Below are 26,709 nucleotides of genomic sequence, written 5' to 3'. Positions count from 1 at the left end.
TCTGCTCTTGCCAGGATGTCTAAGCGAGTTAAACTTTGTGCTGTTGTTGGCTGCAAGACTCGAGAAGGGGGACTGCATGCAATGCCATCAGTGGAAAAAGAAAATAATCTGTGGCCAGACTTCATTTTCAAGGGACATGTGCCAGAAGACCACGGCAGATTTCTGTTTGTGTGTTCCAAACATTTTACCACGGACATGTTTATGAACTTCTCTCAAGTCCAACACGGATATGCCTCCAAGCTAATGCTAAACCCGGGATCAATACCAACCATCCGAGAGCAGGCCAGTGAGGACACATCCAATTTTGAAGCTGTAAGTTTGTATTTAGCGGTGTTTTTCCTGATAAAGCTATCTCTAGCTTGTAGTATGTAGCTTCGCCGTATCAATGTCGCCTCAAACCCAAATAGTAATCGGTTAGGTGTTTATATGTTTTTATAACATTTTATATTGTACGCTCCGCAGTGTTTGCTTTGTCTTTTATTTTAATTATCAGGCATTTGCTAACATGTTCAGACATACTGCCGTAATGGCGATCTGTGTGAAGGCTGTAAAGCCACGCCCTAGCCGATAACACAAGTATTTATTCTCCTATTTATTAGTATTGTGTATCCTCTAAAATCATATTGAGTAAGTTATAATAACAAACGTAATCTTCTGTAGGTAAGTGCCGTTTTTTCCAGCGTTATATGTAAAAGCTTTTGTGATTGTAGTCTGTAAGAACGATCAGATCTGTATGCTAAGCTACGCTACGCTAATGAGACATGCCGTTTTCTCCAGCGTTATATGTAAAAGCTTTTGTATGTTTACTTGTTTACGCACATGAATATAAATGGGGATGTGTTAGGATACAACACTGTATGTATGTGAGGGGGGACACACACCATGAGTAAAACAGAACTAAAGCCCCGTTGGTCTGTTGTTGTTGACGAGGCCTTACCTAGCAACAGGCTAATTAGTGGCTAGCACTCATTACAGTCAGTCTACTGAGCTCAGCCCCTCTCCAACACATCATCTGTATTGAGTCAGAAACACAGCATGCACGTTACGGTTCAAAACTAACTCAGATTGGAAAAGGCTAAGCAAAGAGCTTTGCTAAATAGAGAGTTTTAGCCCCCATCTTTTCGGATTTCAGACGATATTTATCCAAATAGTATTTTCTCATCCTGAATACTAAATTGAGATGATTTTGTTTTCTTCTTTACAGGCCAGCACCTCACATGCTACCAGCAGATTACCTGTGATGACAGATTCTGCATGTCAGACTGACCCACCCAAGTACCGTACTGTTCGTACACAGCTATCCTCGAGGACTCTTGGTTCACATCGAAGTACAGGTTAGAAGCACGTTTTTCAAATGTTCTTTGGATACATCTTGACATTCTGATGTTGTAGCCTTTAATTTGTGTGCTTCTAATTGTTGTAAAAATATTTTTGTTTTATCTTTTGTTTTGTTTTTAATGTCAAATACAATTATGTTACAGCTGTCCAGGCTAAAATTCCCTGCAGAAGCGTTGGTGTCGAAACACTTCCGTTGGAAGTGCCAGTGCCCTTTTTAACATCCACCCCCTTAAAGAGACCAGCAAAGAGGCCCCGTGTGGATCTTGAAGAGGAATACGAAGATCCATTTGAGGGAAGCTCTTCTTTGGTGTTTTCCGAAGGCCAGGATGCAACTTATGATCCAGCAGAATCCATAACAAATGCTACAGAAACAACAGCCATGTCGTAAGTTACTGAAATATCACTGTGTGAGTTTGTCTATGTATTGTATTTTTTGCTGTATATAATTCAAACATTGATAATAGGGAAACACCAAAGATCTCTAAAGCAACAATCTGTGTGATGGATCTTAACTTCTATTTTTTTGTTTTAGTGGTCAAGAACAAAACCCCCCCCAGACGATCAACACATACATCGTGTATGAGACCTGCCTCATGGAGCTTTTTGAATCATGTCCTGTGTGCAAGCGTGTGTGTGATGTACAAACCAGAAGGATCGGTACATTCATATCAGTGCAGCAGCTGTGCCCCCATTGTCAGTTTACAAGAAACTGGAATAGCCAGCCTGTTCTTGGGAGTACTCCAGTTGGAAACCTGCAGCTATCAGTTGCAACATATGTCAACGGAGCATCTTTCTACAAACTTTCAAAGGTAAATTAACTGCAGAAGATTGTATTGCCAATGTTTGAAAATGCAAATGTTGTTGTTGAATAAGATAGGACAAGGTAACAATAACAAGAGTGAGAAAAGGTGAGAATAGGGCACTGTTAGGTAACGACCCATGCTAATATGTAAAGATCTTTTGGGAGGGTGGTGTGGAGAAAGAGAAGAGATGTGAAAGGGGCACTGTAGAGTAAGCACCCCTAATGACATGTTCAGCTCTTTCCCTATTTAAAAAAAGGGCAGCTCATTTGCACTTTCCAGGTTCTCCTCATTGACACATCTACAGGTGATCTTTGAGATTAAAATGTATTCTTGCGGTTTTCTTTCAACCATTAGGTCTTCAAAGCAATGAATATGCAGCTATGCAAATACAACACCTTCCGAAGGCATGCCAGGATGTTCATTGAGCCAGCGATTGTTTCTTACTGGCAAAAATCACAGGAAGGCATGCTACAGAAGCTCCATGCAGAGGAGAAAGTGATAGTTGGTGGTGATATGAGGGCTGACTCCCCAGGTATGTATTTTTTATATAATTCACATTTTACATTTCAGAAAGGGGTTTCACGATGTGTGATTTGTTCAATTAATGGTTCCTGAAAAACATATGCTAAACACTACAAGCAAAAATACAAATTCACCATCCGCAGAGAAAAGTAATTACTGTAAAACATATTTTCACAGGCCACTCTGCAAAGTTCGGAAGCTACACTATGATGGACCTGAAGAACAACAAAGTCGTTGACCTCCAGTTGGTTCAGGTAAGTGGGGTGAAATGAAATATCAATGTTTTTTTCTTTAACACTGTTTGCACGTTATATTTAAAATGTGTGTATCAATGGTTATTTGTATGTGTCATAACAGAGCAATGAGGTTGGTGGAAGCTACCACATGGAGTTAGAGGGCCTGAAAAGGAGTCTGGAGTTGTTAAAGGAACGTGGTGTGACTCTGGACTGTATTGTCACGGACAGACATCTGCAAATTCAGAAATTCCTAAGGGAAAGCAGCATCACCCAATTATTTGATGTGTGGCACATAGAAAAAGGTATTTTTCTTTATATTAATTTCCATGTAAATAAATCGATTGTAAATACAATCATTATTTTATTTAGACACAAACCCGGCTTCCTACAATCACATTAGTATAATAATATTTTGAGTAAACTTGTATGTATATTAACTACATGTTAAATGTATTTATTAGGGATTTCTAAGCAACTGGAGAAGGCTGCAAAAAAGAAGGACTGCGAAAAACTTCGAGGGTGGGTGAAGAGTATAAGAAACCACATATACTGGACTGCAGCAACCTCCACCACCGGGCCTGAGAGAGTGGCCAAATGGACTTCCATCCTGAACCACGTGCAGGATATCCACTCTCATGATGACCCCCTGTTCCCCAAGTGCCTTCATCCACTGCGCATTGCGCAATACCAATGGATGGCTGCAGGTATGTTGTTCATAAACCATATTACATTACTCCTCTATAAATATTTGTAAGGGACAACTATTGAATACAGGATGTTGTCAGACACAATCTATAAAGCATGACAATTCAAATATGACTTTGATTTTCAAATTCTTAGGAACGCCGGCCTTTCACAAGCTGGAGACAATTCTCTCAACCAAGAGGATTTTGAAAGCTGTGGCCAAACTCAGCCCACACCACCAGACTTCATCTTTGGAGTCATTCCATGCCGTCATCCTGCGCTTTGCTCCAAAGAATGTTGTGTTTCCATTTCTTGGAATGTTGTGCAGGTAAAATAAACCATAGTTACTTACTAATTAGTGACAATTTGTACATCCTTTGCTATTATTTACATTTTTTTTTTTTTACTCATGGCGGAAATGAAAGACTGTACCTGGCAGCCCTGCACTACAATGAAAACGCTGAGCGTGCACAAGCCACTACATCCACTGGAAACCCTCTGTATAAACTGCAGTTCCCAAAGGCCAGGAAGGGAGAATGCAGAGCAAAACCAGTAAAGACTGACCCCACATTCTGTAAGTGTTTAAAATATTTATTATACAACTATTTTCAAATATAAAATAAATAAATTAAAAAGAACTTTCAGTTTTGTACATGCATATACTAATGTAAACCACATTTTTTGTTGTGCTTTTTTTAACATTGCACAGGCTACGTGGCCAACTTGATGGACCTCATCTTCGACCAAGTCTTTGTGGACCCTGCACCATTCACACAGGAGCTTCTGAAGATACCCATCCCAGAGGACCTGTGTTCCCAATATGAGCGACCTGACAGGGAGGAGGTCATCTCCGGGTATGCTACTCGGTTCAATTTGGCTGCTGTCTGAACCCAACATAGATATTTCGCGGATCAGGAAACTCTCTGCGAATCCTGAGGACAACGCAGGCCGGAATCACCACTCTGATCCTGCGTCCAAGGAAGCCCCAGCACCAGCTCACAAAGCTTCTGTAGGCTAGATACCTGTGACGCCTGAAATCATTAAAAAATATATTTAGTGTCATTTATATATAATACAAGTACATTTAGTTTTTTTTTATGGGTTCAAAGAACCGTTCATTTTGACAATAAAGTTCAGAGTTGATATCAAATGTGTCGTGATTATTCATGTTTGGATGGGTAAAGAATATTCTGATTTCAAAAGCATAAGGTTGTGTGTGGACTTTTTTTGTCGTACACTTGGTTGTGTTATGCCATTGCTGTGTAATAATATATATATATATATATATAATAGTACATGTACAATGAAAGATTGCATAAAGCCATATACACCAGTATTTATTTCCATGAACAATATTAGCATTCGTTTTACAATTTCAGTCAAAACAAACAAAGCACTCACTGCTCTATTTGCCTCAACTGTAGTCCACCATGTTCAGCTCTGTAAATATTCAATGCATTCTGCAGGGAGAACACATTCAGGCACACAGGCTCCAATCCAGGATGGTCCACCATACAGTTAACAGAGTCTTCAAGTTCCTGCATCCGTCTTGACACCTAGTGTGATAAAGATATATTGAATGACATGTTAAAAATGTATTCTCTAAACAGACAACTTAGTGAAGCTATCAAAAATGTTACCTGTGGTATCGCCATGCAGCACATTATCCGTTCAGAAGGCATCGTGGCGCAATTTGCACATGTCCACCTGTAGAAAGAAGTCAATAACTGAGCTTTTAAAAACACATGAAACTACACACATTGCTGACAACTGAGGTGTTGTTGGAGTTATACTTTTTATCACCCTAAGTTATTGAACTTTCCAACGGTTGTTGCACGATGTTGGAAGAAAAGGACTGTAAACTATTAATAAACGCAATGAGGCCATTGTATATATGCTGAAAATATGAATGTCTCCCTTTATAAATATGTATTGCTGTTTTTGCGTTACAAACTATAAGTTACAAACTGTACACATTGCATTCTTGCTAATTAGCCAACATATGAACGGAATAAGTAGCAAGCATCGTAACAGAGTAAAATAAATAGGGACAACAGCTTGTCAACTAACCATTCAGAAACGTCCTGCTGCAACCGAGATGTTTCCACCTCCACCAAAACCTCCGCTGCTTCAGGGTCAGTCTCTGGATCAAATTCATAATATGCTTGAACACATGCATTGCTCTGAGATGACATGTTTATTCCACACGTAATCACAGCAAGCATGGTAACGTGACTCTCACCGGCGCATGCCCCGCTCTTCTGCAGGGGGGCGTGGTCAGCTGCTGCTCAGAATTTTCAAAGACAGGCTTGGAATTGAGCGAAAATGAGCGAAACGAGGCATGGCTAAAAAATGATCCGTTTGGTATTTTGAAAAATAAAATGTATAAATATACCTTATATAGGTATGGTCATACACTATATCATTTAAATATAGCATGATAGGTCTCCTTTAAAGAAAGATGAACTTGTCCACATTGCTTGCCGAAAGGGCAGATCTGCTGGCACTAACAATGTCTTCTGCTGTGGAGAACACCCTCTCGCGAGGGGCAGAGGTAGCAGATACAGCCATGTAGCGCTTTGCTAACATGGCAGCATAAGGATATTTGATACTCTGCGAGTGGTGGAGGCTTAAATGCTAGCGGGAGTTGGGTTTGCACTTCAGTCTTTTTTCTTTTGGTACCGGTGATATTCACGTTCGGGTGATGCCTTTTCAAATGAGTGTGCAAGTTTATTGTATTGCCAGCCGCGTAACCAATTGTAGTTGAACAATGCCGACAAACAGCTTTGGTTCGGTCCACCTGTCTTTGCCCGTCATCCTTGTACGTAACTATGAAACCAAAATGTTCCCAAACCAGAGACTTCACTGATGCTGGAGGATTTTCGAGCTCAACTTTATCTGCGTTCGCCATTTCGCTAGTTCCTCAAATTACTGACTAAATTTGAACCCATCCCTCTGACCAGCTCTCATAGTATATCTCTCGTCCAATTAAATGACTTGCTCGCTCTATGAGGCGTTGAACCCAGAGCCATATAATAGAAGAGTTACGACAACGGAAGTCCAAAAACGGTTATCGTCACGTGGTTCATGTAGAAGAGAATCGTTCCCCGGAAGTTCATGGCGGGCAATGTGAATGCATTGATAACAGGAGATAGAACTACGATTTTTGGTAATTATTAGTGAATAAAGGTTTTGATTTGCAATATTTATACAACAAATCGATATGTGTATGTATTTACATCAATATGTTTTAAAAAATAAAATAGAATTTAATATTAATATTAAGTGATAATATTAGGATTAGTGTGAACTAGTTTACATGTTAGGCTAACAGTGCCTTGGTTAAAGAGCCTGTTGCTGTTTATTTATAGCTTTGAATTCTTTAAAACCAATATTATCTTCTTAAACTTGTATGGTAGTCAGGAGCATCACTTTCTAATGTTTATTGATATATTTAGAGGGAGGGGATCTAAAGTAATGCTTTAAAATTCAGATTAGATGAATGTCTACCATTTTCTTAAAGTCATGGTAGTTTCAGTAACCATGGTAATTGAGGACACAAGTTATCTAAATGACTAATGTCATCTTTATGGCTTTCAGAAAGGACAGGAGACCGACAGGTGACTATCAAAGGACTAGCAGCAGCAGCATGATGATGATGATGTTAAATGTGTTGTTTTAGGAACATCCATTGCAAATACATGGAATTCAATAAACATTGAATAGCATATCATGCAGTTTGTCTGTGCCTTTTCCTCCGTGTTGTCCTGGTTTGCTGTGCTGCCTCCTAGTCGCCACCATGGTTTGCTGTGCTGCCTGGGGATGCTCCAATCGCTCAGAGAAAGGAGTACAAATGTACGGCTTCCCCACTGACACAGAGCGGAGGAAGCAGGAGCAATTTCACGACCAACAGCAAACAAATATGTGATTTATATACAAACACTGCATTTGCACTTTTTCACAAAACGAAAACCACACCATTGGGAAAGCTTAATGTTTTGTTTAATACAAAAAACAGGGAAAGGCTTGAAAAACACTGAGAGTTGAGACTCAGGGTGCAGGGCTCAGTGCAGGTATTCAGGCTCCATTGAATCCCCCTCTGGTTCTTGTGCTGAAAGAGGGAGTAACAGACAGGAGAAAGGGTTATACACACCTATATAGCACACCTATTGGATGGAAATTGCCTTGGGGAGATAAGGTGTGGTCTTTGTTCCCAACTGAAGTTATGGAACTTTATTATTTGTGAGTTTAACAAAGTATGACAAATGGCATCAGTAACATATGTGATATGAATTTCTATAAAGTTGTCTCACATTCTTGGTCATATTGTATATACAGTATGTAATGAGTATAACATGTCCAGTAAGTATAAAGTGTTTCCTAATGCTGTGTATTCAACCACTATGGAATATGTATGTGGGCAGACAAAACTGAGTTGTTCTGTGTGTGAAGTAACCTCAAGTCACTCCGCAGGCACATTTTGATGCAGACCAGTTTGTCAAGACAAAAAAGGGCAAGACTAGGCTGAGAGCAGAGGCTATACCCACCATCTTCGTGCATCGCCCTGTGGTCAAAAAGAGAAGGGCCCCTGCACCACGATTCACCCCGGGACCTGTATCTACAAAGCCCATAGCTCATGATCACAGCGATAGTGTGAAAGGTGACACAGGTATAATAAGTATGAACTCTTAGTAACAAAAGTAATATTTCTTATTTTTAAGTGGTATAATATTTTAAATGTTTGAACATTTACAGTGCCATGTCTTCTACTTACATTAGTCTCAAAGATTGAGGGAAGAAGGGAAGGGATCACTGCCCTCCACCTGCCAGAGGAGCGCAAACAACAAAAACAAGCAAGGTGTCCCGTCATGTACCTGGAAGTTTGGGTTGGCAAAATGGAGTAAGAGAGGGACTTGAAAAACCTTGGTGGCTGTCTACTCATGTTGTTACAGTTGTCTTGGTTACAGCTCTCAAGTTTGTTTTTGTGCCAGTTCCACATCTTTAGAAAATATGAAAACATTGAAGTGAAATCAACCTCTTCTCTGGAGAACAAACTTTGATTTCTCTGTCTTGTAAGTTTGCAGTCTTGCAGTTTTGCTCCTCCACCTGTAACATCACTGCCCCTCCACCTGCCATACAGTAGGTTACTAACAAGATTACTTATATAATACAGTGATATAATACATGTTTAGTATGCTTACTTATATAAAACAGTAGTATTAAACTTACCTTGTGTTTTCACTCTCACTTAAGTCCCTCTCCCTTTGCCATCAATCCAAAATCAGCTGAGCTGCAACATTATACAGGCAGGTAATAATCAACATAATCACAAGGACACAATATGGCTCTGCTAAAAACACTCACTCTTACACGCACCAAAGTTATATTTATCTAATATTTAACTCCCTCCACCCCCGCATACAATCCCGTTTAGAAGCCCCTCTTCTCTAATTCAACAACGTTGGACCAAATAGACATTAAGAGAACGGAATTTACAATTAAAAGGCTGTTCAACGTGTGTTGCTAACTTGCTTCGGTATCCTAGCTTGATCTGTTATCTGTAAACGTTCCCTAAATCTACTAATTTAGGGATAATCCACTGACATCCTTTAATACACATGTTCAATTGAATCAGATGTACTGATAATATCCGCAATATAAATCTTTAAACTTCTTCTTACCTTTAAAAGTCCGTCACGAACGGTCTATTATGCTGCAACTCCACAGCTCTGATAGCCTTGGTGCTAACTTCCGGGGAACGATTGAGAGGCTCCACGATCCGCCATTGCTGTAAAAAAGTGGTCCATTGGAGTGAACGGAGATGTCATAACTCTTCTATTATATGGCTCTGGTTGAACCCAATGTGAGAAAATTACTCTGAATGCTGCGACGCAGCACCTGAGATTGCTTCCAAGAAGTTGTTCACGTTCTCAATTATTTTACGTTTAACGTTATATTCGTTCGGTACACACGTGTACCGAACAAATATATATATATATATAGATGCGGACACACACACATACGGTACGGGGACGTACTGTATGTGTGTGTGTCCGCATCTGTAGCCTGTTGTCTCATTATACCGCACTGTGAATGAATCAAAGTAAATATATATGTATATGCATGTATATGTTTGTATATATGTGTATATATATGTATGTATATTACGTTCCCTTCTGAACTAGGGGAATCAAAGGGAAGCAACACAACCAGATTGGTATTGGTAATTATTATAAGGGGTTTATTTTAGACAGCAATGTAAACAAAAGGCAGGCAGGCAGCCTGAAACAAACAAAGGAAAGACTCTAAAACAGGAGTCTAGTTATATGTGGGGAAAATAAATACTAGTACACTAACTAAAGAACGAAACAAAACCTCACTTCAAGAGTGGTACAACTAACAAAGGGAGTCTACACAAAACACAGCTAAACTAAAGGCAACAGTCACAAATCCTAACTATACTCTAAACCAGTGGTGGGGAACCTCCGGCCCCCGGGCCGTATACGGCCCGTGAGACCATTTGGTGTGGCCCTCGAGGTAATTTATAAACACACGCAAAAAAGAAAAAAATTAAAGAAATCTAGACCGCAAAATAATTAAACAAGTGAGTGCCTGTTTTTCCTGGCCAAGGTCAGGGTCCTTGAACACAACACAAGCCTAACGTGTCATCACGTGGTATATGTCTGACAGGGGTGTAGTTCACTTCTGACGGAGAGCACCAGAACGTCGCTCCGGCACTTCCAAAAATGGCAGTACCCATAAGGAGCCATACACATGCTGCAGTTTTTGCGTGGCTGTGTCTTAGTTGAAAGCCCAGTGGCGATCTGTTTATCTGTCATACTGATCATACAGTCAATAACTTTATTGTTATTAGCATCTGGTTAGCTAGCTATGCTAACAAATATAAGAAGCTTTTTCTACAACCAGTGAGGTAAAGGCACATCTTTATATGATCATTATAATTATAAAAAAATAAGATAATAAAGTAAACGGGTATAAAATACTATATGACAGTAAAAAAAAGTTGTTATTAATAAACAAGAATACAGTTTGAAAGTGATTTGTAAAATATCCAGAAAGAAAAATAAATCTGTTTACAGTTCTGTTTCATCTGGGTGTTGAGAGAGATGTATCCATAGATCTACTAATGTTCCTCTCAAAGTGCACCAGATTGATGCTTTTAACTTCAACATTAAAAAAAATATCTTCCCGGACCCCCCTAGAGGAGGTTAGGTCCCCCACACTTAAATCATGTTCACATGGATAGGAGTCTAAATACATGTGCACACATCTTGTGTCCATATCTTTCTGTTTTGGTGGTCATGCCACAACCGTGCATGCATGCGTGAGTCATGGCAAGATATCTGGATTAAGAGGTTGCTTTTTCTTTGCACACCATTAAAGAAAGGTGAAATGAATGGGCTGTGATTTTAGTATTTTTAAGCAGAGGTCAATAATTTGTACGGCCCTCGGAGCATGTTGAAAACATTGAAATGGCCCTTGAGAGGAAAAAGGTTGCCCACCACTGCTCTAAACACTAACTCTACACTCTACTAACACACAATATCACACGGAGATAGACACACAAGATTAACCACAGAATGAAGAGCAAAATGTGAGAGGCGTCTGTTCACTCAACAGAGCCTCCAGAGTGGTAGTTGTTCCCGGGCTGTATAATCATCTGCAGCAGGTGTGCGCTGCGACTGGAAGACGTCGGGTTCGGCGTGCTCCAATCACGATCTTCGGAGGCGGACCAGAGGATGGGCAGCCAATGACGTCGGGGCTACTGCGCAGCTTATTTACATATTACACACACAGCTGAAAACACAGATGTGGCAGATTAATGAGCAGACAGAAAGCAACCGTAAAAAATGTATGTATATATATATATATGTGTATATATATATGTATATGTATTGTATATGTGTATATATATATATGTATATGTATATGTATGTATATGTGTATATATATATATATATATATTAGGGCCGGGACTTTAACGCGTTAATTAAGATTAATTAATCACACAAAAATTAACGCGTTAAAAAAATTAACGCATTTTAATCGCACTTATTTTTGCACCGCGGAACGTTTCTCACTGGATGAGTTTCAGGCGTACCGATTATACTGGAGCACCAACTAACGTTCATGACTTCAGACAACAACAAACCACAGTGAACAACAGTGGGAAATGTTGTTTTAAAAAACGGACGGATGGAAGCGTCGATAAGAGCACGGTTGTGTGCAAATTATGCAAAAAGGAATTCACATATCACCGCAGCACATCAAGCCTCAAGTATCACCTCAATGCAAAACATATAGCAGCTAGCGTGGACGTTAGCCTCTTTTATCGCGTTCACACCAAAAAGAGCCGGGACTAAAATTAGTTCATGAGAACCTTTTTACCCCCACGAGAGTCCCTGCTAGAGAGCAGAGAGCTGCTAGAGAGCAGGGACTTTCGTACGGCTCTCTTGTGAGAAAAGAGCTATATTTCTGATTGGCTGGGCGGATTGCAAACCACGCCCCGTAAAACTCCCAAAAAGTTTTGTGAAGCCGCCATTTTATTATCCTCGCATTAGCATTATTAGCATTAGCCCAGCGCAGAAACGCAGAGAGACTAACTTATGGCAACACAAAATAAAACATGGGAGCGGTGGAGATGAGGAGGTGTCGGCGTTCTGGCAATTTACTCGGAAGGCTTCAGTAGAAGCTGCTGGGAGTCCCAGCAGCTTCTACTGAAGCCAGTCCCTAACTCCGGGGACTTCCGGCCGGGGACTTTGTGCGGCAGTATACGCCGTGAAGTGGTTTGCAGCCTGCCAGTAAACCCAAAGCAGAAGAAGACGAAGTGACGTCAGCGGCTTCATTTGCCTAATCCTCCCTCAGGAATTTATTCCGGTGTGAACGCGATCGGCTCTTTAGTTCCACCCCCAGGTTCAAAGAGTTCTCATGAACTAAATTCTCATGAACCTTTGTGGGAAAAGTACTGCGGTGTGAATGCGCCTAATGGTATACTAAAATCCATGTGAAAAAAATTGCTTCTCACTGTTCTCAGGTCAAATATTTATATGTGATTAAAAATGCGATTAATTTCGATTAATTAATTACAAAGCCTCTAATTAATTAGATTAATTGTTTTAATCGAGTCCCGGCCCTAATATATATATATGTGTGTGTCATCATGAACACATCTGTCCATCAGACAGAGGGCTGCTGTGTCTCCTGTCATCATTAATGGATGTCTCTTTAAAATGACTGCTCAGAGGAGAGGAGTTCTCATTTCTCTAACCGCCTGCTGCTTCCCCTCCTCAGTCCTCCGCTCGCATCTCCTGTGGGCGGGACTAAGTATTGAGGATAGGAGTCGAGGAGGGGAAATTTGAGTATTGAGAAACCTCTATTGGCTCCTGTATCATTAACAAAGCATTTGTCCAGGATATTGTCTTCCCTGCTGTGATCCCTAACATACAGCTGGAACCCAGGTAACACAGTCTCCAGGCGACATTGCTTCATGTCCCAGAGCACTATTGCCGGTGCATCGGTGGCTGAGTTGTAGCTCGTGAACACAGTGTCCTCTGCCGCTGGGAGGCACGTAAACAACAAACAGTAAAATACACCCGAATTCTCTAGGAAGATAAAAGGGTCTTAACGTCATGCCGAGAATTTCTACGTTGGGATCACAGGTTTTACATTTTACTGAGTATGATTTAGTGTTGTCACGATACCAACATTTTGGTTTCGATACCGATACCAAGTCAAGAATTGCGATTCCGATTCTTTTTCGATACTTTTCTTAAAAAAAGGGAAACAGTCTTAAATGTAATTATTGTGCTTTATTTCACACCAGAACCATAACCATAACACAAACTTTTAAACAATGAGAACAATAAACAAAATAAATGACAAGAATTCGTATTAAATACAATTAAGCATCATCTCAAACAACTTTTTTGTTTTATAAAATATAATTTTTTTAATATTATATTAACATGTAATAGTACAGTAATATAAATAATTATTGACAAAATGTATATTGCAGATGTTAGCCACATTGGTAAGTTAGCTAAAAAGATAGCCATATTAGACAGTTATCATTGCCATTAATTGCCTCGTCAAACTACGAAAACGTTCGTTTGTCACAAAATAAATTACACTTGTTTGACTTAGATTTGAGGGCATCAATCAATCAATCAATGTTTATTTATATAGCCCAATATCACAAATGTTACATTTGTCTCAGTGGACTTTACAGTTTGTACAAAATATCAGTATGACAATACGACACCCTCTGTCCTTAGACCCTCACATCGTACAAGGAAAAACTTCCGGAGAAAACCCACAGTTTAAAGGGAAAAATGGGAGAAACCTCAGGGAGAGCAACAGAGGAGGGATCCCTCTCCCAGGACGGACAGACGTGCAATAGATGCCGTGTGTAAATTGAAAAGATAATACATTTGCAACATAGGTAGTCCAAATGTTTGGAAATGCATGTGTGTATAATAGGAAGATGAATCCACGAGGATATCCATCCAGGACCTATGATCCAGGACCACAGCCACGACTCAAGATCCAGGGCTCGCGATCCAGGACAGAGGACCGCAGGATCATCCATGACTCCGGATCCCGGCGTATATAGACACAAAAAAGAAAGACATTTGGGGAAGCTGGGTTAATCGGAACATGAGAGTACACAGGTATAGACAGAGAGAAGGAAGAAGTAAGATGTCCCCCGACAAACTAAGCCTATATCAGCAAAACTAGGGGCTGGATCTAATCAGCCCTAACTATAAGCTTTATCAAAAAGGAAGGTCTTAAGCGCACTCTTAAAAACGGATAGGGTGTCTGCCGCCCGAACACAAACTGGAAGCTGATTCCACAAATGTGGAGCTTGATAAGAAAAGGCTCTGGCTCCCATTGTACTTTTAGAGACTCTAGGAACAACCAACAACCCTGCATTCTTGGAACGCAATGCCCTAGTAGGACAGTAGGGTATAATGAGTTCTTTAAGGTAAGATGGCGCCTGCCCATTAAGGGCTTTGTAGGCGAGAAGAAGAATTTTAAATTCTATCCTGTGTTCTATAGGGAGCCAGTGTAAGGCAGCCAGAACAGGAGTAATGTGGTCCCTTTTCCTAACTCTGGTTAGTACACGAGCTGCAGCATTTTGAATCAGCTGAAGCGACTTGACTGACTTCTTGGTACACCCTGATAATAAAGAGTTACAATAATCCAGCCTTGAAGTAACAAATGCATGGACTAGTTTCTCTGCATCGTTTTGAGGCAAGATATGCCTGATTTTTGCAATGTTACGTAGATGGAAGTAGGCGGTCCTTGAAATTGATTTTATGTGGGCGTTAAAGGATAAATCCTGATCAAATATAACACCAAGATTCCTTACAGTCTCACTGGAGGCCAAATTAATGCCATCCATAGTTAGTATATCCTTAGATAATTTGTTTCGTAGATTCTTCGGGCCAAGTACAATAACTTCAGTTTTGGTCGTGTTTAACATCAAAAAGTTTAAGGTCATCCACGTTTTTAAGTCCTTAAGGCAGTCTTGAATTTTATTTAGATGATTAATTTCATCAGGCTTGATTGATAAATATAGTTGAGTATCATCCGCATAACAATGAAAATGTACAGAATGATTCCTTATAATATTGCCTAACGGAAGCATATATAATGTGAACAAAATAGGTCCGAGCACTGAGCCCTGTGGCACTCCATGGCTAACTTTGGTTTGCGTGGAAGATTCATCATTGACACGTACAAACTGAGAGCGTTCAGATAGATAGGACCTAAACCAGTCTAAAGCAGTTCCCTGTATGCCAACTAAGTGCTCTAGTCTTTGCAATAAGATATCATGGTCGATAGTATCAAATGCAGCACTGAGATCGAGCAAAACAAGAATAGAGACACGTCCCTTGTCAGAGGCTATTAGAATGTCATTTGTGACTTTAACCAGAGCTGTCTCTGTGCTATGATGTGTTCTAAAGCCAGACTGAAAAGCTTCAAATAAATCATTGTTTTTTAAGTAATCACACAACTGTTTTGCGACCGCTTTCTCAAGAATTTTTGAGAGGAACGGAAGATTAGAAATAGGTCTATAGTTGGCTAAAACCTCTGGATCGAGGTTGTGCTTTTTAAGAAGCGGTTTTTATCACTGCTACTTTGAATGATTGTGGAACATAGCCTGATAATAAAGACATATTCATAATATTTAATAAATAAGTGCTAATTAATGGAAAAACTTCCTTCAACAGCTTAGTTGGAATTGGGTCTAACATGCACGTTGATGGTTTAGAAGAGAGAATCATTGAATTTTATTGTTCAAGGTTTATGGCTGAAAAGCATTCTAGTTTACTATCTAGTGTAATATTAGAACTTACGTTTCCGGGAGCTGTTGATAACACTATACTGGTCAAAGGCAAGAGGTCATTAATTTTGTTTCTAAGAGTAACAATTTTATCGTTAAAAAAGCACATAAAATCATTACTACTGAGTGCTATGGGAATAGAAGGCTCAATCGAACTATGGCTCTCTGTCAGCCTGGCTACAGTGCTGAAAAGAAATCTTGCATTATTCTTATTCTCATCTATTAATGAAGAGTAGTAGGCTGCTCTCGCTTTACGCAATGCTTTCTTATATTCATTGAGAGTAATATGCCAAATTAAACGAGATTCTTCAAGTTTAGTAGAACGCCATATCCTTTCAAGTTGTCTCGACTTTTGCTTTATTTTGCGGGTTTCGGCATTATGCCATGGAGCTAGTCTATGTTGTTTTATTTTCTTCTTTTTCAAAGGAGCAACAGAGTCTAATTTTATTCGCAGCGCATCTGTAGCACTATCAACAACATGATCAATTTGGGGTGGTGTACATTTTGTATAAGTTTCCTCCCTTACATGCAGACATGCTATCGAGTTAAGTATTGGTGGAATCTCTTCCTTAAATTTGGCTATAGCACTAACAGATAGGTTTCTGCTGCAGGAGCTTTTGACTAATGCTTTGTAGTCTCGTAACAGTACTTCAAAAGTTACTAAGAAATGGTCGGATAAAGCTGGGCATGGGCTTGAACATGATGTAATTATGTTATCAATCACATTCGCTAACCTGTCTGTCTTTAAATTCTTTAAACAGCTCTGGATTCCGGTCGGCGGGTGCTTAGCCAAGTCTGATGTGTTGGCTCCCTTGGTTTGCAGGGATCTAAAACATTTCTCACAGACAGGCCTCGTGGTGTCCGTTGGCTTGCCCTCACTGTCAGAGATATAGCTCAAATACTTCCAAATTTCGCTTCTGGCGTCTTTTTTGTCAACAAGCCGAGGCGCAGCGGCAGCTGCACTCCCACTTGCAGCCATGCTTCTCGTTTTCTCACATGCTCTGGCAGCTAGCGTGTGCACGAGAGAGGGGAGGGACTTAGAACGTGTTTGAGAGGGGCGGGACTGCAGCCAGGCACGGCTGCAGTGCAGGGAGTGGAAGCAGAGCGCTGAACACACACGGCTCTTATTAAAACGGCGCTTTCTCACCGGAGTACTTTTCCCCGTCATTCTTAAAGTACCGATACCAATGAAACTGAGGAATCGTACCGTTTTTAACGGCAGGGTATCGCGGTACCTTTCAAGTATCGGTACACCATGCAACACTAGTATGATCGGCACCACAGATCATTAATATACACACAAATACCGCCTCCTCTGGTTTTCCCCGAGTTCGCATCCCTGTCTGCTCGAACAAGGGTGAATCCGGGTACTTCAAAGAGATTCAGGTTTTTTAGATTGTAGCCAACTTTCCGTGAAACATAATAAAGAAGCCTCAAGAAATTCATGACAGTACCTTGTGTATGTCCTTAGTGTGTCCACGTTGTTGCTCAATGAACGCAGGTTTGTGAGAATGATGGAAGTGGTGGCCGGCTGAATCTCCGCCGTAGGCGATTCTGAACGCCTCCCCTCCTTCCTCTTCTCTTTTTCCTGGTGTTTCTAAGCGGCTCCCGAGGGATTTCATCCAATATCGAAGAAAACAGGTGGCTTGGTGTATTCGTAGGAAGCCGAACGCATTGTAGCTCTAGCATAGCCTCGCGGCTGTAGCAGCGTAGAGGCCGGGGCTCCTCGCCATACCTGTTCGTGCTGTCACGCAGGTGTGTCTTGGAAAGTTGAATGGCCAGACATGGTCTGCAGAAGGCAAATGTAATCCACAGGATCAAAAGCATGGTCCCTCAAAATGATGTTTCATACAGACACAACTAAGTTTAGACAATAATTGGACCAAAAAAACTAAAACAAGACGAACGGAGCATACTGAGACTCGCCGTGACAGGATGCCCTCTGTCTCCAGTATACCAGGGGTGGGAGTAAGTCATACATGTGCAAGTCTCAAGTTACTGGGGTGAGAGTCAAGCAAGTCAAGTCCTACGAAATCCTGATGAATAACCCCAGTTTCCACATTTAAATCAGTTAAAAGACAGTGGTTATGAAAACTAGAGGCTCTGAAATCATAAAACGGGTAATAGGGGGAATAATTGGGCAGTTCAGTGTGTGTGTATAGAGGTGCGTGTGGTTAAAACGTAGCAGCCTGCGGTCGCTCGTTAGCTGTTCTAATGAAGGTAAACACAGTGAAGGCACAGCTCTTTGCAGCTGGTGCTGCTCTTCTGAGATTCTGCTGAGTTACACGTTACTGCCTCCTGGTGCTGCAGAGATTTCATGAAGTGAAGGAGGTTTTTCTTCTATAAAACAGCTGTGGGCAGCAGATACTGAGTCACAGACATGAATACATAGGTCGAGGCAGACTGGTTCACAGACTCTCCTGTTTTGCCGATCCGGTGCTTGAACAAATAACTCTACACCCCTGGCCGAAATGTCCCTAAAATGAAGTCCGAGCTTGAAATGTATCTCAAATAATGTATGTATTTCCCCACATAAACATAACAGTCTGCAATGAAACGGCTGTCTCCTGTGCGCTCCACTTCCTACTTTCTCCTGCGAACGAGATTTCTTTCTCTCTCTCTTTTTTTTCCATTGCCCTCTAGGGGCTCGTACAATGAAAATATTTTATTTTAAAAAGTAAAGTCCTTTCGAGTCATCTGTCTCAAGCCTAAGTCAAGTCTCAAGTCATGAATATGAAGTCAAGTCAAGTCTTTTATCAATGTTAGTCAAGCAAGTCTCAAGTCAAAAAATATGCGAGTCAAGTCATGTGACTCGAGTCCCCCACCTCTGGTATATACACTTTGGTTAGAATATTACTGTATCAAATATAATACAAATATAATAAACACAAACAGTTGATAAGTAGTATTTTGTTAACTCAAGGTTTATATTAAGTGAGTTTTTATTGTGTTAACTTGTGTATTTATGCTTTTTAGATTGACTTTCTCTCTTTCTCTGTCTGTCTGTTCTAGAAACCAAAAGGAAGAAAAAGACATCACAGCTGTCAGCAATGTCACAAATCCTTTACAACATCTGGACATTTAAAGAGCCACCTGCTTATTCACATGGGAGAAAAACCGTACAGCTGTGAAGAGTGTGGGAAAACGTTCACTACATCAGGTGCTCTCAAAAATCATCACCGTATTCATACTGGAGAAAAACCTTACAGCTGTGAAGAGTGTGGGACAACTTTCACTACATCAGGTGCTCTCACATCACATCAACTATTCATACTGGAGAAAAACCTTACAGCTGTGAAGAGTGTGGGAAAACGTTCACTACATCAGGTGCTCTCAAATCACATCACCGTATTCACACTGGAGAAAAACCTTACAGGTGTGAAGAGTGTGGGATAACTTTCACTCAATCAGGTCATCTCAAATCACATCAACGTATTCATACTGGAGAAAAACCGTACTGGTGTGAAGAGTGTGGGAAAACGTTCACTACATCAGGTAATCTCAAATCACATCTTCGTGTTCACACACTCTTAAAACCATAGTGGTATTAAGAGTATGGGAAAACTTTTTCTTAAAGTATTCACCTTAAAGTCCATGAGCGAGTTTCACTGTTCATTAATCTGCCGAGTAGTTTCTCCAATAATCTGTTTGTTTAATAAAATGTTGTGACTTTAAACTTTGATTGGGATGTTTTTGATAGTTCCTGTTGAGTTAGCAGTCTGTTCTGGTCTAAAAGAACCAATGATTCATGTATCTAGAACATATTTACGATGTTTTCAGTTTGATCCTATTCTCTTGTTGAAATGATCAGACTACCAAAAATAAAATGGCCTTAGAAACAGACTGGCAACCCTGCATATCTGTTGTGTTTGGCAGCATATTATAAACATGTCATTCCCTTATTTTCAAATACCACAGGTTGTGTAGTGATGTATTTGAGGTGTACTGTCCACATCGCAGACCTGAAGTCGTGCAGTCAATGTATGCAAAGTGTTCAGGACCTTGGTCTCTGAGACTCAAAAAAGCCTTTCTCGTCTACCTGTCCACTTTGCATACCTGAGATCCTGCAGTCATTTCTCAAAGATAGTGTGGCATATAGGGAGGTGCAATCTCCTGATGAGACTGTATTATAGTGGAAATCTGCAACCCTAGAAAACAAGATAATATTAGGATAATCAATTTATTAGGGCTGTCAGTCGATTAAAATAGTTAATCGCGATTAATCGCACATTTTTTTATCTGTTCTAAATGTACCTTAGAGCAGAGGTTCTCAATTGTTTTTCAGCCAAGGACCCCTTACAAGATAGAGAATACACCAAGGACCCCCTCATTCTGATTTGTGATGTTGGGCTATATAAATAAAAATGTACTTGATTTGACTTGTATGTCCCTTGGAATAATCTGACGTAGCCTGTTTTTTACACTTCTATAGTCTTAGTTATGTGAAAGAACAACACAAGAGAAATGTATTAGAAAGATATTGGATATGTATTAAAAATATTTGCACCATCTCAACACAGAATACCCATAAAACAATCAATCAATTAGCTGCAAGTAACACTGTACCTAAAGAAAAGGGAAATCAAGAGAAAAGTGATCATTTGAAGTGCATTTCAGAACATACACACACACACACACACACACACACACACACACACACACACACACACACACACAGGGGTTAAAGTGGGCCGGAACGATCCAGAACAGCGTTCCGGCACCTTCGATTAATAAGTAAATAAATCTGATTGGCAGTTTCATACATAATAATGTCAAGCGAGTTCACAGGGCTGCCAACTCTCACACAATTAACATTTTTCACACGCTCTCAGCCACAAGTCCGTTTTCTCAAGCAGTGAAAAACAAATTCATAACTGATAATGTCATGGTGCGAAAAGAAGACACTTCTGCACATTGCGCAACAGCAGCACCATGACCATCTGAATAGCGAGAAATATACACAAATGTATTATATTGTAACTTATTCCCATGCATGTTGCTCAAAGTAATCAGTCTCACTTCTGCGTCTCTCCCTCTCCTCTCGCGCCATGCGCACCAGGCAGGAGTGAGAATGAGTTACCATGGTTATGGGGACGCTCTGTGTCTCTGTCGCTCTGAAACTTCTCGCGATTCCCAATAATACGTTTTTAGTAATATAACATAATTTTACAGTTTTGGTTAACATTATACAGGGTTAATGTTTCTTGATTAAATCCAAAGAGGGCAAGGTGGTGTAGACATGTAGGAAATGTGTTTTAAATTACAATTTGTTCACACACACACACACACACAGAGAGAGAGAGAGAGAGAGAGAGAGAGAGAGAGAGAGAGAGAAAAAACTGTCTGCTTAGTTGCAATACTGTAGCTTATGCAATTTAGGCCTAGAAATTGTTTATGTAACTTATGTGCCAGTGTGTCCATGGTTTTGAGTCTGTCTGTGTGTTGAGCGCAGCGCCGTCTGCTTTTTGCAGTACAGTAACTAAAGTAAGTTAGGACTAAGCATACCGGTAGTTTTCTGTGGACCTGTCTGTTTTTCATTTACTTCATTTGTAGCCGTAACCGGTCGTTTTAAAAATCTGTCCATCTTCGTAGTATGCTAGCCGTGTTATATATCTATGATGCTTGCAGCGGCGCTCTTTGACTGACGTAACAGTTATTGTTGTTTCCACGGTAACGCGCTTGATTTTTAAATGTATCTATTTGTTAGATTTGAACGTAATCTATGAAATATTTTAGATTTAAAAAAAAAAAGATTATTTGTTGAAAAATGAAAAAAAATGATATCATGATAATTTAAATTAATGAATCTGAAAACTTTTCACGGACCCCCTGGCAGAGTGCCACGGACCCCCGGGGGGTCGCGGACCCCACTTTGAGAACCACTGCCTTAGAGGGATATTTTTCAAGTTTTTAATACTCTTATATATGAGTGGACAAATATGCTTTATGCAAATGTTTGTTTATCATTTTATCAATGACAAATATTCTCATGAATATTAAACATAACAACCTCTGAACATTAAAAATATCCGCCTCAATTCAACCTGGAACCTCTCATACAATAGTGTGTGTGTGTGTGTGTGTGTGTGTGTGTGTGTGTGTGTGTGTGTGTGTGTGTGTGTGTGTGTGTGTGTGTGTGTGTGTGTGTGTGTGTGTGTGTGTGTGTGTGTGTGTGTGTGTGTGTGTGTGTGTGTGTGTGTGTGTGTGTGTGTGTGTGTGTGTGTGTGGAGACACTGTGATGGATGTTGGAGCTATGTGCAACTCAAGGCATATGCTCGTACGGAGCTGCCTGGACGCTGCAATCATGTTGCGCGCACTATCCTTGCTGAGTGTGCTGACTTTTCGTACAACGTCCCACTGTCTGGCTTCCTGCATAAAGTCAAGTGCTCGGCGCAGTTGTGGCGAAATGTCGCTCCTCTGTTTTCATTTAAACAGCTCCTTATATCCGTTAGCGCAGCTAGCTAGCACCAGATGCTAACAACAACAATACACGTAAGGTGTGCACGTTCTCGCTCGCTCGTGCCACACATACACACACCCTCCCGATGGCTAGTCGGTGCCTGCCGGTGAGCGTGGAAGTGTGGTCTGCCGCAAGCGGACGGCAGGAGCGGGGCTGTCAGCATCAGCTTGTAGATGGTATTTTAAACTTAAGGACAATCAAATATACAAAAAAGAGAACATGGAGAGAATTTTGTTCTACCATTGGCAGAGGAGTAACATTAGGTGATGTCTGGTCCATGTTTAAGCAGATGAGTGGGAAAAGGAAATCCATTCAAATCAATCAATGTTTATTTATATTACATTACATTTAGCTGACTCTTTTATCCAAAGCGACTTACAATAAGTACACTTTGGGGCGGAGCCACTGGACTTTGATTGACAGCTGCCAGGAAACCCGGCGGGTTGCCAGGTTTGATAAATGCCTGAACTACCAAGAGCCGAGAAGTGACGGCAGCAAAATCTAGGTGCGTACAGCAGACAGTAGCTAGCAGTTTTCGACGGACACAGCCCACTGAAAAATATATTGTTTTATATCAAATTAATGTATATTACATTACATTGCATTTAGCTGACGCTTTTATCCAAAGCGACTTACAATAAGTACAAGTGCCAGAAACTTTTCACGCACGCGTAGGCAGACTCCGCGAGGCTGACACTCCCGCGAGCAAGCAAGAGGGCTGTCTCTCTCGCTCGCGGGCGCAGAGCCGCTCGCGGGCGTCATTTCATACGCGTGTAAAAGCACATTTTCCGCTCGTGAGTAGCTTGTTTTACGCGCGAGAATATTGACCCAAATCTGACTCCATACACACGCGTTCACTCTCAGTCTCACGCTCTCACGCTCTCACGCTGACCAAACTATTCTCACGCCAAAAACAAGATGAACCGGCGATCGTTTTTGGTTGGTTATTGACAATGTTGAGTTGACAGCTGCTCCAGCTGTCGATCCGCTCCCTCCCCGCCCCCACCACTCTTAACTATGTTAACAGACAGCTGAGCTGTGGGAGCCGGTATTGCGCATGCGCAGATCTAAGATCCAGTAGCAATGATAATAAAGTAAAAGTCTGCTGCTTATTGTTCTACTCGGCCAAAATAGAGTCAAAGAGTATATGAGAGTTGTAGTATCGGGCATAATAGGAGAGTGTGTTAATTAATATATGTGGCAGGTTGGAGTAAGTCTGTAGATTTGTGTGTGTGTGTGTGTTTCATGTATAGGCCTCTCACGATAATTAATTTTGTTAGATACATTTTCCCGGAAATGATTGCGATAAACGATAATATTGTCGGCACGGTTGTATGACCATTTTAGACCACTGACATAATGATAATATATAATAATAATGCAAGTACATCCTTTCAAACTGCTAGTCACATCCTCATGTAAATGGCAATTTATCCAGTTCATTTTTATTTATCGTACGATAAGTCAATTAATTGCTTATTGCGACAGGCACACAATAAAACAGTGAAATGTTTGACTTTCATTAGTGAATTAAACTTTGTGCCCTTTATAGTCTGTGTCCAATATTGTATATATATCCAGGGCTGCACATAACTGGTGTAACTCTCCTCTCCCTCTCTCTCTCTCTCTCTCTCTCTCTCTCTCTCTCTCTCTCTCTCTCTCTCTCTCTCTCTCTCTCTCTGCTCTCTCCTCTCTCCTCCCTCCTCTCTTCTCATCCGTCGTCTCTCTATCTCTCTCTCTCTCTCTCTCTCTCTCTCTCTCTCTGTGTGTGTGTGTGTGTGAACAATTGTAATTTAAAACACATTTCCTACATGTCTACACCACCTGAGCAACAATCTGTGGTGACAACATACCTTCATTATCAACTCTCTCTCTCTCTCTCTCTCTCTCTCTCTCTCTCTCTATATATATATATATCTATCTATATATATCTATATCTATATATATCTATATATATATATATCTATATATATATATATATCTATATATCTATATATATATCTATATATATATCTATATATATATATCTATATATCTATATATATATATATCTATATATCTATATCTATATATATATATATTTGCGAGTTGCATACATGTATGAACCATGATATGAACTCAGGGCCGGCCCGTAGCACTGGCTAGATGTTCGCCTAGGGCGCCAGATCTGTGGAGGCGCTGCGCTGGCAGCTCTGGGAGGGAAAAAAACATTTTGACCGTTGGGGCTCATCCTAATTTTCGGCCTTGATGTAACAATATTCATAATTAAGTAAATGTAACACCCTTTTCACCCCGGTTACATGTTTCATTCGCCCTGTACGATGGGCTCTGTAAGTGATGAAAATGGGGGATGTTGGCTTATCTGGCGCCCGCAGCTCACAGCCAAAATGCGAGAGAGGGAGGGTGCACCGGTACCAGCGCTGTTGTTATTAGAATCTGGTGCCGTGCTAGCTGCTCTAACGGATATAAGAAGAAGATGTTTCTACAATAATGTGGAGGGAGAGTCCTCTCCAGTCAGACTGAGAGGCTGATAACTACAGCTCAGTGAGGTAAGGACTCTTAGTCTAAGTTCAAACGGTTTGGTCACAATTTATGTAAACACATATTTCCAAGGCACTCCTTTATAATTATTGGGATAAACAGGTTTGAAATCATTCCAATGTATACTATAGGACAGTAACCAAAAAATATCCTTTAAAACTGGAGAGATAAAAAAAAATGCATAAATAAATAAATGTTAAGGTAAAATAAGATATGAATGAACAACACAAATAAAATAAGTTACATTCATTTGTTATTGGCTATGGTAGGCTATTGGTTATGTTCACATACTTATTTGATTACATCCACTTGTCTAAGATGACAACAGAGACTTTCGACCCAAAACCCAGCTGTTGACTTGTGGATGCAAGCAGCTAATCGCAGACTCAACCAGAGAGAAAGTAGTAGGCCTACATCATCAGCTACCATGTCTGACAGAGAGGAAGACAGTGAGGAGAACAGTCAGGAGGGAAGTGATGACAGCTTGTAGGATTACTGGTCGTGCTAATGTTGTCTTGTGTTCACCTCTGCATGTGTGTTCTGTGTTCACCTCTGCATGTGTGTTCAGTGCCGTGTGTCTGGCAAATAATGTCAAGACCCCTCAAAAGTTACGGTTTATTTCATTTTAAGGATGAGCACCAAGCAACATCTCCCGTTGCTCCTTTGAGAACCAGGGCAAACAAGTTATGTGCACCCCTGTATATATCCTATATGCTAATGTCCCGCTGCTAACACGATAGCAGTCATTAAGTGCGCATATGTGTAATTAAACCCATTGTAATGGCAATTCCCTTTTCCTATGTCCTATATATTTTTGCCATTACTTCACAGAAGGGCTGAAGAGTGATTCAGACGCAGACAGATGACTTTCCGGTCCTTTGTTGCAGTTTATAATGAGGTTTATTCAGGGTTTACATACCAGGGTTTAATTGTACAGTTTAGTTGTTGTGTGGTGAGCATCTGCCGGGCTGGTGGAATCGGTATGCTCTCTCCCTCTGTGTCCTTCCTCTCCTGCCACCCATGACCTCCTTATATACACCCGGTGCAGCTAAACCCCGCCACCAAGTGTTCAAAAACAATATTGCACCACACATATTACTTGAATAAACTGACACACCAACAACACCCACAAAATGGCTCCTACACACCGGCCCCTAATTATTTATTACCAATAAATAATAAAGGAGCTATAAAATTGGTGTGTATGTGTTGGTATGTAATGCTTAAAGAATTTTCAGTTAATTTTCTTCTGCCTTATTTTAAGGGTCATCAGTCTTTGCTGTTCTTAGGTTGAAGCAGTCGTGTTGCCATCCCGTCCAGCGCCGAGAGAACCTGTGGGTTATATTTTCACCCAATTCCAATCCTCTCCTTATAGGGCTCCTGCATTGATGAGTCAGTCACTTCTTCAGGTCTGTCACTTGGATTCAGCCGGTGCCCTGCTACCATAGCAGCAAAATCGCAGGTGAGCTGCCCGGTAACGTGTTTGTTGTTGGGCAAGCTGGGATTTTCATGTCTGAATGGCAAGTCTAGGCAGTAGTGTCCATCTGACATCTTCACTTCTGGTTCGGTCTCCACTTTCTCTTCTGGTTCGTTCTCCACTTTCTCGGCCACAGGCTTGGCTTCTTCCTCAGGCACTGCGTCAGATTTGTGTAACTCGACATCTGCTGTGAAGTCAGGCATGCTGTGACAGGAGTCTGAAGTCGGCTGGCTTTCAAAAGGCTCGTCTTCTTCATCTTCATAGTAATCACCTGAATC

At 40.7% G+C, this 26,709-nt stretch overlaps 2 protein-coding genes across 2 annotated transcripts in view; both read left to right on the top strand.

The window, feature by feature from the left end:
• Positions 1–26,709, top strand: part of LOC117547779 (zinc finger protein 420-like) — a 389,236-nt gene that overhangs the window by 14,337 nt on the left and 348,190 nt on the right. The gene's annotated exons all lie outside the window — the stretch shown is intronic.
• On the top strand, positions 181–4,675 carry LOC117547781. The gene is made up of 11 exons (XM_034218602.1): positions 181–312; positions 1,205–1,334; positions 1,482–1,722; positions 1,871–2,147; positions 2,496–2,673; positions 2,841–2,917; positions 3,021–3,201; positions 3,361–3,603; positions 3,740–3,911; positions 4,009–4,157; positions 4,293–4,675. The coding sequence occupies exons 1-11, from the start codon at positions 196–198 to the stop codon at positions 4,469–4,471; spliced, it is 1,944 nt and encodes a 647-aa protein (XP_034074493.1). The 5' UTR covers positions 181–195; the 3' UTR covers positions 4,472–4,675.

This window comes from Gymnodraco acuticeps, unplaced genomic scaffold (assembly GCF_902827175.1).
Source record: "Gymnodraco acuticeps unplaced genomic scaffold, fGymAcu1.1, whole genome shotgun sequence".
NCBI classification, from domain to species: Eukaryota; Metazoa; Chordata; class Actinopteri; order Perciformes; family Bathydraconidae; genus Gymnodraco; species Gymnodraco acuticeps.
The sequence above is the reverse complement of the archived record's forward strand: the minus strand, read 5'-3'. Positions and strand labels throughout refer to the sequence as shown.

Coding starts and splice junctions, on each gene's coding strand:
- LOC117547781 (XM_034218602.1), top strand. CDS start 196: ATGTTTATGAACTTCTCTCAAGTCCAACACGGATATGCCTCCAAGCTA. Junction 1,335..1,481: donor TGGTTCACATCGAAGTACAG/GTTAGAAGCACG, acceptor ATTATGTTACAG/CTGTCCAGGCTAAAATTCCC. Junction 3,912..4,008: donor TTTCTTGGAATGTTGTGCAG/GTAAAATAAACC, acceptor CGGAAATGAAAG/ACTGTACCTGGCAGCCCTGC.